The sequence below is a fragment of the Triplophysa rosa genome, linkage group LG2 (genome assembly GCF_024868665.1).
Source record: "Triplophysa rosa linkage group LG2, Trosa_1v2, whole genome shotgun sequence".
Lineage (NCBI taxonomy): Eukaryota > Metazoa > Chordata > Actinopteri > Cypriniformes > Nemacheilidae > Triplophysa > Triplophysa rosa.
The window spans coordinates 20,758,422-20,770,730 of NC_079891.1; the positions used below are offsets into that span (position 1 = coordinate 20,758,422).

The 12,309-nt window shown below is 38.1% G+C and overlaps 1 protein-coding gene across 4 annotated transcripts in view; it reads left to right on the top strand.

The window, feature by feature from the left end:
* Nucleotides 1-5,134: 5,134 nt before the first annotated feature.
* arhgef28a (Rho guanine nucleotide exchange factor (GEF) 28a) overlaps nucleotides 5,135-12,309 on the top strand; it is a 69,075-nt gene continuing 61,900 nt past the window's right edge. For all 4 annotated transcript variants that reach the window (XM_057353021.1, XM_057353038.1, XM_057353029.1 and 1 more), the window contains exons 1-2: nucleotides 5,135-5,318; nucleotides 8,888-8,934. In XM_057353021.1, coding sequence (XP_057209004.1) covers nucleotides 8,902-8,934 — 33 coding nt within the window. In that variant the 5' untranslated portion in view covers nucleotides 5,135-5,318; nucleotides 8,888-8,901. The remainder of the gene's footprint in view (nucleotides 5,319-8,887; nucleotides 8,935-12,309) is intronic.

A 12,309-nucleotide genomic window follows, 5' to 3' on the forward strand; every position in this document is an offset into this window, starting at 1 on the left:
AGTCATACAGGTTTGGTTTGAAATGACAAGAGGGTGAGTAAATGATGACTTTTATTTTTGTGTTCACGGCTTACTCCGGTATGTGTATTACTTATTTAGATCATGGGTCATTTTTATCAAGTTGTTCAACGCAATGAGAGAAACATAGTTCTCTCACTGTGTGGCCTTTTGACCGGGCATTTTTAGACCTTGAAATTTGTTTAAAAAAGGTTAACTTTGGCAATCGGACAAATGGAAATATAATTTCTTATTATTTTTGGAAAGTAAAGTTGAAGTTTCTAAATTATGCTTTTGTTTCAATGAGCCTAAAGCAAATTTTCTGTTGTAGGTGTTCTGCTGTAATAATGGTCAAATATGCCCATCACCCTCCTCAGTATGGGTGCTCATGAGCTCTTGACATTTGTTTACTAAAGCTATTTGAGTCATTTTGGAATTAGTGGTCAGTGGATATGTAATCCTCTAGCAAAGTCATTCTTCCAATTGAGTGCAGCAATGGATAAATATTTATGTTAAATCTGTTCCAAGCAGCTGAGTGAAAAGGAAACAAAAAAGACTGGAATCTGGTCTTAAAATCCAACCACATCACCAGTGCAAAAACCTTCACATAATAACATTTCCATTACCTTCTCGGGTAAAGATGAAATGTTCAGTATAATTTTCATAGACAGATACATTTCTCGCTGTAGCATGTGAGCCATTCCACTGCCTAGTGATTATTTGTGGTTCTTTTTAGAATTATTATGCAGAGTGTTCTTTTTCAAGCAATGTGTTTTAACCTGGAAATCTTAGTAATGTCTTCTGTAATGTCTCCTGCTCTTGCAGTTTCTGACACCTCTCATACAACAAGACTTCTTTGGGACTTTCTATTCTGCCTGACTGGCTCTGTAATCATTTATCAGGCCTGTGGTTTTCTCCTCCGTCAGTCAAAGCTGCAGCATGCTAATCAGATTGGGGATACATGGGATATAACAAATATTTCTAGTACATAATCTGCCCGAGTTCTGTTATATCAGGTTATAATTCTCATTTTCTTTAGTGCTTTCAGTGGTTGTCTTGTGCACTGTTTGTACAGATCCCTATCTAAATGAAGGAATTTGGGGCAGTGGTTAAGACAAACAACAGTGACACTTTGAAGCAGACACACTTTAAGAGTGATTTGGATGTCACACAGTCATCTTTTGCTTTTCAAATGCCTGTCATTAATAAAATGATATAAAATGTCTAGTCTCGTTTCATCCTGAATGTAAGGTTTCATCTTGAAGGTAAGGCCTCACACTTGACCACTTCATCTCATGGTGTTATAAAAGCCCATATCAGAGTAATAGAAGAGCTTGGACTGCAGAGAGGGTTTTCAGTGAGGCCTGATCTCATCAGATCTATTTCAGATGATTTTCTTGTTTCATGGCTTTAACTCTTTGTTTGTTTAGAATTGACTGTGTGAGGTAAATTCACCCACATGCTTTCAAAACCGCAAAGTGGAGATTTCCTAACTCTGTGATTAGCAACTTTGCTGGATGAGACAGAATTTTAATCCATTGTTTTGGATTTAGCCAGTTAATATTGCACTAATCTTTTCCTCTGGCACTAAGAGGCCATGCAACAACACCTCTTATGTTCAATTAATACATCACAGTTTCGGTTTTTACTTTTTGATTTGTGAATTTACAGCCTAAAAAAGTCCTAATGCATTCCATATCAGCTGTAAATTTAGCTGCTTTTTGTGTTTATTTTGTACTTGCAAGTTCAAAACAATGAAGCACTGTTTGTGTGCCAGGTAGGATTGGAGCTGATTTAAAGAAGTGGATTTATCCAAGTAAACCAAAATATTTATAATTTTTTTAAACACATATAGCATAATGCAGCATTTGTTGGAAATCTTTCCTAAGCTTAAAAATAAAAGTTTAAACAAAAACGCAGAGATCTCATGATCAGTCAGGAAAAAAAGTTTTCAATAACAAAATGAATCATTCAGTATCAAATATTTTGGCATCACTCTGTAACAGTCGATCTCTGGTTGATGTCCTCAGGGCAACATATTTTGTTGACCTAAGGACAACATTTTTATAATTAAAACCTAAACCCACACCAAACCCCAACCCTAACCATAATTTACCCCTAAAATCAGAGGGAAATGATAAGTGAAAAACAATGGTCTAGAAGCACCTAATCTTTGTAAGATTAAACTTAAAATAAACTGTAAACTTATTTCTGAAATCTGATTGGTTGATTTAAATGTTGTCCCAGGGTCAACATGATGTTGCCATAAGGACATCAACCACTTGGCAAAATCAGGATAGCACAGAATCTCGTGTCACTGAGTTTATGATCAGCTTCCACAAAATGTCTTACCACAGGAGAATGAATGTCTGCTCTTCTTATAGAACTATATTTTCATTAATACGAATCTTCAATTTACGATTGGTTTTGCCAATATATTGTAAGCCACATGGGCATGTGATTAAATAAATAATAAAGGAAGATGACGCACCTTTTTGGACTGTGTGGCGGGGATACAGATCCAGGATCAGCGTCGCCTTGGTAACATACCTGTCAAGTGTCAACACTCCCGTTTTTCACACCCATCTTTCGCCACCCTCCCCGTTTTGTTATTTCTCCAGTGAAACTCGAGTATTTCAGTTATTTCTCCTTTGAAACTCGCGGACCTACGGGACTTTGGTTTAATTGGATTTGAACATGCATTTATATAGACATATATACACAAGTCCCAAGGAATGCAAGCCAACAATGCGTGAAAACACAGATGAGAAATAGGAGCATATAGATACAAAAGTAACGACTGCTTATGTGAAAATAGTGGGCATTTACCTCTTTTTTGAAAACATGTTCCTTTCTTTGGTCAGCTTGGTGGGCTCTGGGATGTCAACAGGCTGTGAAGGGGGCCTGCTGTTGTTTTTGTTTGTTTATTGATGTTGTTTGTGCATTTAATAACGAGAGACATCAGAGGGTTAAAGACTCTTTTTGGGTCATAGCCCAGCTCCAGTCCACAGGCAGGATGCTGGTTAACTCAATAGAAGCCTTCCTCTTTTCTGCCTCATACAGTGACTGTCTGGTTTCATTAATGTTGACTGTTAATGTTCATGTGAGCAAACAATCATATCACCAAGCAGATTTCGACTTTTAAATTTAAATTACTGTTATTTTACACCATTACATCTATCATTCTGCCCATAAAACTGAACCAATCCATCTTTTTAAGATTGCATCATGTGTCACCAGCGATTTCAGCTATAAATTCTAACCGACTGACTACAGTTAAATATGCTTCATTTGCTCAGATGGTAAATGCCCCCCGATCTAAAAGACCCTTTTGGTTTTATTTTCTCACACAGTACATATTGTAACAAACAGCATCACAGCACTGTTTCTAATACCTGTTTTTATGCTTTGCAAACATACAAGGTTTTATGTACACTGACAAAAGGTATTTAGCTTTCCTTAACTCACTTAAATTATTTTCCATGTTGCAATGAATTGTTTTTCATTCACTTTGCACCTGGGAGGAAGTATTGCACTTTTTGCCATGGATGCACTGTGCAATTGTGTCCAGAAGGCGGCAGTATAAATTCATATTTCTTGGGTCCAAGGCAGGCGGTTGTTCAACCTGGTGAAAGTACTAAAAAAACAACCAAACATTTTCCAGTTCTCTAAACAAACAATCGTTTTGAATGACAGCCCACTCATTCTCATTTTCTTTTAATTCGTCTTCAAAGTTAAGTGAGATTATAGCCGATTATATTATAGTTTATTTGTTTATTTACAGTATGTGGTTGTTTATTCATTTTAGGTTAGATCAGATTTAGAAAGCTTCACTGAAGTAAACCCAAAAACAGATCCCTCAAGCAGAAAATAAATAGACGCTTGAGAAAGAAACAGAAACAACAACAAGGATTATTGTTGGGAACTGAACACACACAACATTTAAGCATTTATAGATTTTTACAAAATTCCTATGTGAATAACTGCTGTATACACACTAGAAAGCAGCACTGTGGCATGCGTGTTGGGAGGTGAAAAGTGTTGCCCTATAGAATAGAATAGAATAGAATAGAATAGAATAGAATAGAATAGAATAACTTTATTGTCATTGTGCTACAACGAAATTGCACATTAGTCACTTCAGATTGCTCACAGCTTGTTAGGCCTACTGATCAACCGCTAGATGGCACTCCTCTGTTTCACTGTGACAGTGATTTAGCCACAGACTTATAACCTCTGGTGGGTTTTCCAATAACATTCTGTCTGTAATTCTTGGATTCAGTCCAGCCTGCCGGAGAACAGACAGGAAGGGTGGGCACCCTGATTGACTTCCTCTCCATTTCCTGTTCAATTGCCAAGGGCACTTAGGGTAAACTAGTCCTGGTTGGATGTGACACTTCTTGATTTTTTATTTGCACTACTGACAAAGCAGACTAAGAGTTAGGAACTTTAGATAGAATACATAGAAGCATAGAAACGATTACCTGTTCTTTCCTTTAATAGTTTTACGCATCTAGGCCTACAAAATATATGTAGGCTATAGCATCTTAATTTTATGGTTGACATACTTGACTAGCTTAAAAACCTGCTTTGTACTAGGCGACCTGCTAAAACACATTGTAAAAATGTGATTGACATGAATTTTAACATTTGATGTCTGATTGAATTTTAATGCATAAATTGTGTTTAATGGACTAAATATGGTGTACAGTGTATGGTGTAATTAATACAGTGCCGTTTTTAACAGTTACGTGTATTTTAATGTGTTCTTTTAATGGTAATATGTTTCAGACTTTGCTACCGTGAAACACCAATAGACAGAATTATAACGATAAAGTGGCAGTTAAAAGTAATGGGACAACATGACTGCAGGTGCAGTAAGGCTTAAAAAACCCAGGTAAACTACTCAGCATATGGACCACACGCGTGCTGCTGTACGTTTTTTTATAGAACTTAATATGCCCGAAGTACCTCTCGAATATTAATTAAGTCACGTGACGTCATTTGGTTACCAACCTACAGCGTCTTAGCAAGTAGCCTACTAAATAGTCATACGTAAAGCCTTTACCGTAGTAGCATTGGTTAATGCCGTCGTTAGAGGGCGGGGTCATAATTACACACACTGTGCTAACGAGCGCAACCAGTTGAAGTGTTCGCCGGTGGCGCGTCCACAAATCTGCGTCCATTCAAAACGTTCACATCTGTTTAAACACGGATGTACCGGGCGGGAGGTGTTCAGAGCGAGAGACGGGATACTTTGTGCAAGCAGTTAAAAAACTTAAAATTGTCCGGTTGAAGCGAATACACTCGTATGGAGTGAGGTAGGTGTTTTCGTATGTCTCTTACAGGTGAGAACGCGCTTGCACTTGAAGTATGTTTTGCCTTGCTTTTTCAATTCACTTGTTTTTAACATTTGTTCGACTTGAATAATGTCATGGATGTTTTGTATTTGTGGAATTGCGGTAAAATGTCCAGAAAGTGAAATGCACCTACACAGGCGCCAGTGAAAGCTGTTATTGTGTGGCAAGTGGGTGACAGTCGCATTCGCAACTATGGGAATTGGAGCGGGTGCGCGCTGTTTGTCTCCCTCACACAGTGCCTACTACTGTACAAATATTCACATTCAAACAAGAGCTTTTTTGCTCTGTAAGAAGAGTTTTAATCTGTTTGCAACATTTACAGTACTTTAGAGTACAGTAAAGATACTAGACGTAATAGCACACCCATTGTAGTGTTGTATTGACATAGTCCAGGATGAATGACAGAGCGACTGAAGTCAGTTTTACGGTGGTGACAGCAGAATGACTCTTATACAAGTTTATTGGAATCCTTTATGTATTTAACATAGCTGTTATCAAAACTGCTTTTTTTGCCCTTCCTGTCATTTCGGCATTTACTGTGTCACCGATCGTACACTGTTTTGGGTGGCTGCGACTTTGTTTGCAGAAAAACAGATACAAACTGTATCAGCGCTAAACAGAGTATGTCTTGGACATGGAGGGGGAATCGGATGGCATTGTGTCCTGTTAATCAGGAGAAATTTGGACTTCCTCTTTCCCTAAATCTCTGCTTGTATCTTGCATAAACAGCAGGGCCAGAGAGCATCTCGGCCCTCACTCTCGGGCCAGAGAAAGAGAAATAGGAAGGTCTGGCATGAAAGGCACTTTGAAGTACTCTACTCATCAGTCTTTGTCTCTCTTCTTTGCTCTGGTGAATACTGAGCAAACAGGGGCAACAAAAGAATACTTTACAGGCCCACGGGGTAGCTGGTGAATTAGACTGTGTTAGTCTAATCACAGAAAATGTTGCCTTAAATTGAAAAAAATATAAAAGTTTGTGCATGTTTCACTCCATCACCACAATTACATCCATTATTTCTTGGTTTCATGTCTTATAGACATGCAGCATGTTTTCTAATTTTGATGGGTGTCACCTTTTGTGAGGACATATGGCATGTGTCTGTAGACTGCAGGTGGAATTTGACCGTGGCTGGTCAAAGTCAGGTTGATTTCACCCGGAGAAACTGAAGCAGACACAGGTCAGAGCGCCTCCCCCCACCTGTTTTGCTCTTTAGTTTTGCTGTCTGTTTTGTCTCGGTCTGTCTTATTCTTTTTTATGAATAGTTTCATGAAGTCTGTTCGAGAGGTTTGAGTTGTCTGCTGGACTGGTACCGTAGTCCACCTTTAAGCCATACGTATTTGTTTTTGAAACAGCAGGGTGCGGCAATTACACCATAAAAGCCCTGATAACACTCCAAAACCCTTTATTGCCCTCCAGGTGAAACCAAATATACAGGTGTGAGTGTATGTACTGTATTTGTGTGGGAGAACGCTCCAGTGATAATCCAGTATCGTTGCTAATCCCTATAAAAAGAAACATGCATGTTTGTGACATACTGTGTGAAAATAGTTCCAAAAGAAACAAACCAGAAATAATGTAGTGAACACACAGGTGGACAAGTATCATTTTATATACTGCACTTCAGAGCACCTGCTGGAATAATTTTGTGGGTTAGATGAGGATAGATATGTCGAGATAACACATCGTCTAGATATTCATTCCCAGTTTTAGGTCTTGACTGCTTGGTATTGTGTAACAGGGGCTTCAGTCTCAATCTAAAGGTTGATCAGAACCAATATGTGTGAGCTTCATGCTAAAGCAATGAACAATCGTTCTCTCTGTTTCTGCCTTGACCTCGCATGACCTTCATTTACTCATTCGTTCTTGCTTAAACGTACATAAATATAACACGTCCATTAAGGATATGTGATGTAGGTCATATAACTATGCTGTATTCATGGTTGTTTCTCTCTCAGTTGCGTTTGGTGTGCTTGTGTTGGTGTGCGTGTATGTGTTATTGGATCTGTAGTCTGTATTGAGTTACAGGTGATGTCATCGTCCCTTGAAAAGTCACCCATTACACTATCATTTGTGTGAAAACAACAAACAGGACACCTACTGTTGAAAACACAGCTGCTTGCGTTATTTCTATAGTTCACTTCTAAGCTTTCTATTTATTTTTTATTAATGAGTCATACATATCCAAACATAATGGCGAAAGAACAAAAACCACAAATGTTAAACTCACAGCATCGCTGACCTTGACCCAACCTTAACATACATTCTGAATCTTAATGAAAATTTCAGCACAAGGGGCAGAATAATATTGGCAGAATATTTTAAGATTATGTCTATGCTTTCACATATTGTTGATAGTTCGTACAATTACATCTGTGAGTGTTATATACAATACGGATATTTCAGATATTTTGTTTATCTTTACAGCATGGAAAATGGCAAAGTAGAAATAATGTAATGAGCACAGACAGGCAGCATGAAACACTCCAGTGCTGTTCAGCACTCCTGGAACACCGCTGTTCTATTAGCGGCCTGGGACAATTTTTTTTGAAGAACTTGATTATATACAACCATAAAACCAGCTCAAGTGTTTTAAAAGTATTTCATCATGTTCACAGCATTTCAAGAAATGAAATAAAACACAATTTCATATTTTACAGTTAAAGCAAGGCATAAATTATAAGGCCTAGCTCTCTCACCTGGAAAAAAGAACATTGCCGGGGTGCTCAGGCCCAGTGTGACACAGGCAGAGGGTTGCGTTTTGATGGACGCTGTGTTCTGACATTTGGAGGATCAAAAGATTAAGCTCTCTGTTGTCCACACAGCTATGTGAACAGGTTCCAATTAAAAGGCAAAGTTTTTTTCCCCTCCCTCTGAGGATTTGGTCCAATTAAATGAAAAGTCAGGTGACTCCGTGAGCAAAAATGAATGGATGGACAAACAGACTGTGATGTTAAAGTGTGAAATTATGCTTTTAGGAATGGCGATTAAACAAAAAATAAGGAAAATCGCATGCTTGTTTTTTGTAGCTTTTTGTGTACTTTATTCTTTAAAGGGTTGCTGCAACGGTGTGTCATGCATTCTGACTTCTTTACAATGTTAAACGTGTTCTCATGCTTAACATGGTCAACATGTTAGAGAGAGAGAGAGAGTTTGTTTACTGCATTTGGGTGTTCAGCCTACCCTTTTCCCCCCGCACGTACCGTATGCTTTTGGAAAAAGTCGTACAGCTGTATCTATCTTTTATAAATGTGATCAAACTAAACACTCTTCGAAGATACAAAGTATGCAATACTACTCAATACTCAAGATTAATATGAGATTGGCAGAAACCGCGCGTGTTAGGGCGCTTTAAACCTTGCTTCTTGTGAAAGTGTTTTTCTAACCGCTCACCATATTGTGCAGTACAACATAGCTCTCAGATGTGAGATCCTGTTCTGCTCACATGCCCTTTTCTCCACAGATGTGTTTGGTTTATTTGTGGGTGTGTGTCTTTGGCCAATATTATAACATTTTCTTTCTCATTTGTCAGGTGCCGCTGCTATAATGGAGCTCAGCAGGGTAGAGGTGCCACTTTATGTGAGTGTCACAGATTTTAATTTTGCTCCATTTCTCTCTCATGAAATTCTACTCTTTCATTCCTTTGTTTCCTTCTCCTTTGGGATCTGTCTTTTCATCCTGTCTGTTTGCCAGATGACAAAACACATTTATAAATGACTTCACCTGTGCATGTGTTTATGGCTTTCATGACAGAAAACCCTTTGGAAACTGCTCTCGCCTTCCTGATATCCCCTCCCTGGTCTCTCAAACCGCATTTGTTTGAGTTTTTGCATACTGTTTAAAATATTGGAAAGAAAAGGAAAGTTCAACAAAGTCTGACTCACATACAATTAATAGGCTCCTGTTGTGTCTAAAGCACCGCTTGCTTGTTTGTTCCTGTTTATTATTGCTAGCCACTGTAAAATATGAAAAATAAGACATATATACATTCTAGAGATTTGTACCCAGCCTTAACTCCACTGACACAGCTGAGTCACAGGAACACATTAAAGGGATACTTCAGCCCTTTAAAACAAAATTTCCCCATGTTTTACTCACCCTCAAGGAATCCTAACTGAATATGACTTTTCTTCTTGAAGAATAATGCAGTCGGACTTATAATACCACTTATTGTTTTTCTTCCAAGCGGTAGAACGGGAGTGAACGAGGGGCAATTTTTTGAAGCTCCAAAAAGTGCATCCATCGATCAAATAACTGCTTGACACGGCTCTGTGGTTTTAACAAAGGTCTTCTGAACGAATCGATGGGTTTCTTTAGAAGAAATATCTATTTCCATTAGAAATCTGTCTAACTTCCGTTATCCCTCGGCTGCGCGTGAACCTGAGGCTTGTTTTTCCGGAAAATTAAAAATCAAGCAGTTCTTTGATTCAATTTTGTTTCCTGGCTGAAGTATCCCTTTAAACATTCTTGTCTCTTTCATTTTAGCAGTCAAATTTGACTTGCGTATTATGATAGAAATCCTCAAGGACACAATCCTTTTGGTTACCAGCCTAGATCTTCAACCAACAGGCTACACCAGTGGTTCTCAAATGTTGTAGTTGTAAGGACCCCCCTTTGTGTGGGTGCATCACTTTGCAGCCCCCCAGATAAAGACTTAAAGCTTAAACTTAGAATTTTAATTAAACCAAAAACATATTCAGTTATACAACGCTGGAGCACCAATTCTTTTGGTTGGTGGTCTTATTTTTCGGATGTTGGATTGCATAAAATTTATGATAGCTTACTATTTCATGAAATGCAATAAAATCTGTTGCCCCCTTGTTTCATCTTTGGGCTCCCAGTTTGAGAACCACTGGGCTACACCATCCCTACAATAGTACATTTTTTCCCGACCTTACTTCAGTTAGCAAGCTCAGCTGTGTAACCACAGTGTGGGGTGAATGAAAGAGACGCACAATCCTTCTCTGTGACCTCATTATGAAAGAGGGGGTCTATGTGTTAGGTCCGTGAGGCTTTTTAAGGTGTATGTGACTGTGATGGGGATAATGTGTTATTGCAAGGGGATATGTTGAGAGTTTATGGCAGGCTTGCGTAGTGTCAACTCTCAACTCCCAGCACGGAACTGTAGACAAACATTTCATTCACTCAGAACTAAAAGCAATTATTGTTCGTGCCTATGTGTGTGTTTGTGTGTGTGTTCTAAATGCTTTCAGGTGTTCCTGGACTCCCGGTACATAAGTGCTGCCTAGTGTTATTAAGAGAGTGTTTTTTTTTTTACTTTCAGAGATGTGCTTTAGGCTAAAAGGGTTTTTATGTGTTATTGAACAGCTGCATCTGATGTAAAGATTAGTGTCGCTAAATTTTTCAGTGTAACCGTTGATTGCTTTGTGGATGTTTTTTCCTTGAAACTGAATGGATTACAATGGTAGCAGTGTACAGTATTTTGTAGTATTTTATCATCTAAAATGTTTATTGCCAACAATTTAGAATTGTTATAAATCGTGGCTCTACTATTCCACTGTTGCCATGATGTTTGACATGAGACTAGTGGGTGTGGTGTGCTATTTTGTGCTCCTTCAGCAGATCTGAGTTTGGATTTGTATGGCCCTGTCAGGGTTTTTCCTGGCTCAAAATGAGGCGGAGGTGGTGCCATCCTGATCTTGTACACACGCGTAGGCCTACCTTACCTTTTAGTGGCTTAACCAAAGTGACTTCGAGTTTGACATATTAAAAGTTCTAATAAAATTAGATAAAAATGACAATTATTAAGTTATATAAAACATTACTTTTATTCAACCAAACAGAAATGTTTTTTTTATAAAATAAAGCTTTTTTCATTCACATCTTGCATTCTTTCTCTGTGGTTCATTTTAAATGATTCTAGGATCTCTTATATTTGCTAGTAACTGAAAAGTTCAATAGTTTAAATGAATCTGTTCAAATGATTCATTTGTGTGCGAGTCGTTCTGAACGCAATGTGCGTTCATACTGGCGAACTCGCAGTGTACAGTATACACTGATTCAACGATCCAACTGCACCGCTAAAGACATTACAATGATGTGCTTCATGTTAATTTAATACATTTCAAGAAATGAAACGTACTTGGATGCAAAACAAACAGCCGTGAAACACAGGCTGGCTCTTGTTCTGTAACTCTTTTTAGCGCCTTAGTGTGCTGATAACGAAACATCGCCTCCATTGTGGCATAATTTCGCAACTGCAGTTACAAATGACAGTCTGTTAAATGCACGCAGCATTTCTTGTGAAGACTCGCAACATAATTTTAGCGAGAGCCTGAGGCGGCACGATATTTGACGGAGGCGGCCGCCTCCAATTTCTCTATGCAGGAAAAACCCTGCCTGTATGCCAGGGTGTGTATGTATATATTCTCAGCCAGATGCCCGATGTCTGTCTAAAATCAAAAGAATGTTTAATGAATCACAGTCAAGGTGAGCAGGTTTAAAGTCACCTGCACTCTTAAAAATAAAGGTGCTTAAAAGGTTCTTCACAGCAATGCCATAGAAGAACCTTTTTTGGTTCCACAAAGAACCATTTAGTAAAAAGAACCATCTCTTTCTTACTTTTTTTATAATCTGAAGAACCTTTTTTGAAACAGATAGGTTCTTCAGATGTTAAAGGTTCTTTATGGAACCTTTTGTGAAACAGAAAGGTTCTTCAGATGTTAAAGGTTCTTTACAGAACCAAAAGGTTCTTCTTTGGCATCGAAGAACCTTTTGAAGCACCTTTTTTTAGAGTGTGGTTTGTTTCGTTTTGTACTTTTATTTGATATTGTCTAAAATGTATTCTTAAGATGTGTTAAACGCTATGGATAAATTATAAAGTTTTACAATATTCAAGTTTTGTTTTAATTGTCTAAACTGTACCATAACAGCTTACCACAACAAGACTTAAAAGTCATTAGTCCTTGTTTTGTGACTCATTTATGAGTTATT